The 6,387-nt window shown below is 34.9% G+C and overlaps 1 protein-coding gene across 1 annotated transcript; it reads right to left on the bottom strand.

Moving 5' to 3' along the window:
• Nucleotides 1–3,505: 3,505 nt before the first annotated feature.
• LOC129983960 (uncharacterized) lies at nucleotides 3,506–4,513 on the bottom strand. Its single transcript, XM_056093692.1, has 2 exons — nucleotides 4,009–4,513; nucleotides 3,506–3,921 (listed from the first exon to the last, which is right to left on the bottom strand). The coding sequence occupies exons 1-2, from the start codon at nucleotides 4,511–4,513 to the stop codon at nucleotides 3,506–3,508; spliced, it is 921 nt and encodes a 306-aa protein (XP_055949667.1).
• Between the last annotated feature and the right edge of the window lie 1,874 nt (nucleotides 4,514–6,387).

The following is a 6,387-nucleotide window of genomic DNA, read 5'->3' on the forward strand; positions in this document are numbered from 1 at the left end:
GCCTTATCAGCTTTTTCTTTTCTCCAAATTCCAACATGCGCAGGAATCCAACAGAATTTAATTGTGAAATTATTTTTTAGCGAATTATATATGTGAAAACTATTTAGAACTAAGGGATGACTTTCCGATGACACATTCTTAAAAGCTGCAATACTACTTTTAGAGTCCGTATATATAATAAATTTAGAGGGAGATGAGATTGTAATTTTTTGAAGGGTTAGATATATTGCATAAAGTTCGGATGTAAAAAAAGAACAGAAAGGGTGGAGTCTTTCGGATATTACTACATTACGAAAAACTGCTGCTGAGTCAACATTATTACCACATTTTGAACCATCTGTATAAACAGGTTGAAAAGAATGATACTGTTGTCTGTGTTCATAAAAAAATTTCTGAAACATCACGTCTGATGTTGATGGTTTCAGGAAGTGTATAAAATCATCTACAAAACTGAAAGACGACTCCTGCCATGGAGGTGGACCACTAATATTTACAACAATCGGGAAGTCTTCAGTTTTGAATGTTCGTAAAATCTCTCCTATACGGAATCCAAAAGTTGGCGTAAAAGACAATCTCCTAGAGAATAACGATCCGTATATAGGATTGAAAACCTTGTTGCACAGTGGATGGTATTCGACACTTTTAATTTTATAAAAGTACGATAAACAAAGTCGTTTCCGCCTGAGTTCCAAGGCGGGCTCACCACTTATAACTTGTAAACTTTGAATTGGCGATGTTCTAAAAGCTCCTGTAGCTATACGAAGTCCTTGATTATGCACTGAGTCTAACAATTTCAAGGTAGATTTGGCAGCTGAGCCATTAATTGGTGCGCCGTAATCAAGCTTTGAGCGTATCAGTGATTTATACATCTTCATCAAAGAGCCTCTATCTGCTCCATAAGAGGTGTTTGAAGGCATTTTCTTTTCAAGTTTTGAATATGAGAGCGAAATGTTAGTTTGTTATCTAATATCACGCCCAAAAACTTTTTCTCACTATCTGTGAGAATGACCGACTCATTCAGTCGGAGCTCTGGATCTGCATGAAGGCCACGTCGCTTGTAGAAGTGAACGCTAACTGTTTTCTGAGGAGAAAAAACAAACCCATTTTTCAAAGCTCAGTTTATCATATTGTTTATGGATGTTTGTAAATGTTTTTGAATGAAATCCAAACTTTCATTAGCACAATGTATCTGGATGCCATCGACATAAAGTGAAGTGTGTACAAATGGGGAGATTTTCGAAACAATCCCATTTATCTTTATGATAAACAGTAAAACACTTAGTACGCTACCTTCAAGAACACCTTCATGCTGAATGAAAGTATCTGATAAAATATCACCAACACGAATTTGAAAGATCCTTGTTCTCAAAAATTTCTGTACAAAATTGGTAGATTCCCTTTTAAGTCCAAGTTAAATAAATCTTTCAAAATGCCATAACACCAGGTTCGGTCGTAGGCTTTATCCGTATCAAAGAAAATAGATACAAGATGTTTTTTGCTTACAAAAGCCTCTCTGATAGCAGTCTCCAATTTTAGTAACTTATTCAATGTATTTCTCTTTTTGCGAAAACCGATTTGGAAAGGGGAAACCCAGTTTTTCTCTTCTAAGACGTACATCAGTCTGTGACTTACCATACGTTCCATTAGTTTACTGAGGCAACTAGTAAGGGCTATTGGTCTGTAGTTAGAGGGATCTTGCTGACCTTTCCCAGGTTTGAGAATAGGAATTATTATTGCTTTTTGCCAGCAGGTTGGGAAGAATCTTTCTATCCAAATTCTGTTAAATAAAGTTAAGAGTACCCGAAATGACGAATCGCCGAGATGTTTCAGCATATCATAATGTATTCTATCAGGTCCCGGTGATGTAGAGTGAGACTTTTTTAATGCATTTTTCAATCCATGAAATTTAAAAGTAGTATTATATTCCTCCCCATATGAAGGTAGAAAATCTAATGTTTGTTTCTCTGCCTGTTTTTTAAAAGCAATAAAATCTTCTGGTTAAAATTCTTCTCTCGATATGTTAGAAAGAGTTTGTCCAATTAGATTAGCAATTTCTTTTGCATTAGAAATTACACGTCCGTTCAATTTTAAAAAGGATATTTTATCTTAATTTGAGTAACAGCCAAAAATCTTTTTTATTTTGTCCCATATGATTTTAGAAGGTATTTGTCGTTGAATGGAATTGACATACGAATGAAAAAATTGCTCCTGACTAATGCGTCGGATTCTACGAAATTCAGATTTTGCTTTTTTAAATTTAATGAGATTTTGGGTGGTAGGGTATCTCCTGAAGGTATTCCATGCTTTGTTTAGTGCTCTTTTACAGTTTTCACATTCGTCATTCCACCACGGTTTGCATAGCTTTGGTATTTTCCCCGATGTTTTGGGATCTGCTGCTGCAATTATATGTTCGGTTACAAGCTTGACTGCCAAATCAATAGAAGTATCATCAATCATATCTGGTGTAAGTTGACATATTGAATTGAACAATGGCCAGTTTGCTTTACTAATATTATATCTCACAGGTCTTTTAGGAAATAAAAAATCATTGTGCATGTACGTCAATACAATAGGAAAGTGATCGCTGTTGTATAAATTTGAGTCCACGGAAAATTTCCAGTAGAGTGCAAGGGAAGGAGAACAAAGTGCAAGATCAATCGTGTGGAATGTTTTGCCAGCTTGAGTGGGATTATTGTCATTAAGTATACAGAGACAATGATCATCAATCAGTTTTTCTATTTGCCTTCCTCTAGTGTTGATACCATCATTATTCCAGATAGGATTATGTCCGTTTAAATTACCTAGGAGAAAAAAAGCTTCCTGCAACTGTTCTATTAATTGATCCAAATGACGTTGTTCAATATGTTCATTTGGGGGCAGATATAAATAGCAAATTGTTGTTAGAACTTTCAACTGAATTTGGAAATTTGTGTCTAAAACAACTTCAGTACTTGGCAAATGAAGTAAAGTAAAAGATGCAACTCCGCTAGATGCTCTAGAATTTTGTTTATTGTCTTTTCTTTGAAGAACATAGTTTTTAAGATTGAGAGAGACACGTGGAGTCAAATATGTTTCTTGTATCCCCAAGCAAACTGGTTGATATTTGTTAATAATAGATTTGATATCCTCTTTATGAGCTTGAAAACCATGGCAATTCCAAGAGACTAAATTAATATTTGTCATTTCGGTTTCCTGAAGAATTTAGATTTGAAAACTTTTGGCTTGGCTGTGCCAACTCTAGCTTCATCTCTCAGATCCATTTCGCTGAGAGATTCATCGGATGGATGAATTTCCAACTCAACATCCTTACTATTAACGTTTATCTTTTCTTTCTGTTCATTTTTGTTTTGAATGGAAAGATTCTTCTTTTTCTTTTTATTTTGTGGAACAGTTTTTAAAGTTTTTTGGTTTTTGTAATGTTTTTTTTTTCTTTAATTATGGAAGACTTGTTAGATTTTACTATTTCAAGCCAATCTTTCAGTTTGATGGTAATGTATTCCTCATTTTATGGAGAAGGGAAAGGCTTCGAGATTGTTTGTGATGGACTACTGTTTTCTTGAGTTTGTATCGGTTCAGTTTGCATACTTGAACAAGTCGTCCTTTTTAAATCTGTACTGTATGGGAGATTTTTCTTTGGAGTTCGACTTTCAACTATTTTCCTAGCTCCTGCAAAAGAGATATCTCTAGAAACTTTAATGGTCTGGATTTCTTTTTCAATCTTCCACTTGGGACAGGACTTAGAATAATCAGGATGACTACCATTGCAATTAACACATTTTTCGGGCTTTGTGCAAGGAGTGTCATCATGGCCAATTTCAGAACATTGTGGACAGCGTGAGGAAGCAACTAGTTTTTGTATGTCTAAACCTCTGGCATTTAAAACAACGCACCGGGTTTGGCACAAAAGGACGTACATCGCAACTTATATCGCAACTCAACAAGTTATCTTTCTGGGAAGCACATGAGTAGCAAATGTTAAAATAACATGTTTAGTTGGAATTATTTTACCATCTCTTTTTAATGTTATACGGCGTGCACTTGTTACTCTAAATGACTGCAGTTCAGAAACAAATTCTTCATCACTCACCATAATAAGGTCCATACTAGATACGACACCTCTGGTATAATTCAGAGTTTTATGACCAGGTACTTCTATTGGGGCATCACCGAAATTCTTTATTGCTAGAAGTTGCTCTGACTCTTTCGGCGTCGTAGACTCTATTAACAAATCTCCAGATCTGCGCTTCTTTACAGATCTGACGTTACCAGTAGTACTTTGAATATACTTTTGTATCAAAAAAGGCGACATGTTTTTAAGTTTATCGTCTTTACCATGTATAACTAAAAATTTTGGAAAAAACTTCGTAAGCTCAGTTTGTGCAACGTTAATTGACTTATCGGAATCGGTTTGAGAAAAAAGACCCATACAAAAAAAAAGTTCAGGCCCGACGGTACCGTCCACCACGGTGCCCAACAAAGGATGGCAGCCACCGGCTCCAGACATTCCCAGCATCGGATCTTACCATGGTGCTAGCCGGAACCTATACGCTGAGAGTCGTCCTCATGGACAGTGACCACCCTTAACGCCAAGCCCAAGTAGTGACCCCTTCGCTTGATCCCCTTGAGCAGTCCAGTCAAACATCTGGGATACCGGCCGATTGATACATCAGGGACCGAAATGTACCACCCGTCTAAAGGGTCGACACGTACGGCGAAAACGTGGGTTTTTTGGCTGTCCATGAGAAGCAAGAGCGGCGACAGCTTCTCATGGGAGCTCCCTCGCTTACCGTCGAGGGATGGAAGAATGAAGAAAACAGAAGGGGAAGGAGAGAAAAGGGATAGGGGATAGTAGGAAGAGAGAAGAAAGAGTAAAGATCCTTGGTTACCTCGGGATTGGGAAACCCATACCCACCTAAAGAAAGTGAGCCCCTGAGGGGAATTTCAGTTTAAAAACAATGATCTCTTTATGTGATAGTATAATTATGAAAAGGCAAATTTTGTAAATTTATTTTCCGTTTAATGTACCTATCAGAAAAGGCTATTTATTGGAGTATATATGAAGGCAAATTCAATAGAGGAATGAAACTATAGGAGAAAATCACTGATATTTAAGAGAAAGATGATTATGAGATTATCAATATGTTCGCCATTATGTTAATAATCAATATGTTCGCCATTATGTTAATAATCAATGATGTCTGTTGGATTTCTCTAAAAACACTGATAGACATTTAAAAAATTAATATAGTCACAGTTCAAATTATAAACTACATACTGAGTTATCTCGCAAGCATTATATGTATGTTTATAGTATTTCTCTTGAAACATAATTGCATACCTCTTTAGCTGTGGATATCACTGTAATATTTCCATTTGATATGATCCCAGATAAATTAACATAAAAGTGGCTATCTATACTTATAATAAATCTCAATGTGTGTGTGTTGGTGCTCTACATGTCAGACTGTTTGATCTACAGATACTAAATATGGCACGTGTATAGCTTCGAGATCGAGAATGTGCACCTTGGAGTGATTTTTTAAAATTTTAATTAGAGCTTTAATTAATTAAAAATTAAGGGAGAGTTTGGCGTTTTTTCGCTATAACTTCCGAAACTATTATCGTAAAAAATTAGTTTTTTCGTCGTGTTAAATTCAAAAAATAATCTTTTCAATAATACTAACTTTTTAACATATAAAATAAATTTCTATTTTTAACGAATTTTTAAGAAATAAATTATATTTTTCAACAATTTCTTTCGTACAAATTAACAATAAAATTTAAGCTGCATGATCATATCGGGAAAAAATTAACGTTTATCAATTCGTTGCCATCACATTGACAAAAACTTAAATTTAAAAAAAAGTAAGTTGAATATTACTGTTAACCTAGAAATGTGTAATTTTCAGCCCGCATCTATATGAAATGAAATAAATATAAAATATGATATTTTATAAAAAAAAAAAAAATTCAAGGCAAAGTTTTTAATGATCTTTTACAATATCTACATTATTAAATCAATAAATGAGCTTTATTTAAGGCAAACATGGTTTAATATATCTTTCCACTTCAAGCCCAATGGCTAATTTGTAGACCTTTGGTAATAGAAATACATCTGTTAAAATGGTCTAAATGAAGTAAATAATGTAAAGTCTCGATCCAATAAAAGGTAGCGTTATGATCAAATTCTTTATTTACAGCTTTATTACATAAATTTACAGTTCATCATCTAGGTTAAATGAGTTCTAGGTTAAATGATTCTTATTCGACACAACAAGGATAGTTCCTCGAATTCTTTCGGAGAAACTTCCCTAGGAACAGCTAGCCGACTCTTTAGCGTTCTCGCAAACAGGCCGTATCTCCAGGGATCCAAGGAATCTTTTCGGG

The sequence above is a fragment of the Argiope bruennichi genome, chromosome 9 (assembly GCF_947563725.1).
Source record: "Argiope bruennichi chromosome 9, qqArgBrue1.1, whole genome shotgun sequence".
NCBI classification, from domain to species: Eukaryota; Metazoa; Arthropoda; class Arachnida; order Araneae; family Araneidae; genus Argiope; species Argiope bruennichi.

Coding starts and splice junctions, on each gene's coding strand:
- LOC129983960 (XM_056093692.1), bottom strand. CDS start 4,513: ATGCTGGGAATGTCTGGAGCCGGTGGCTGCCATCCTTTGTTGGGCACC. Junction 3,922..4,008: donor TATAACATTAAAAAGAGATG/GTAAAATAATTC, acceptor TTGCGATATAAG/TTGCGATGTACGTCCTTTTG.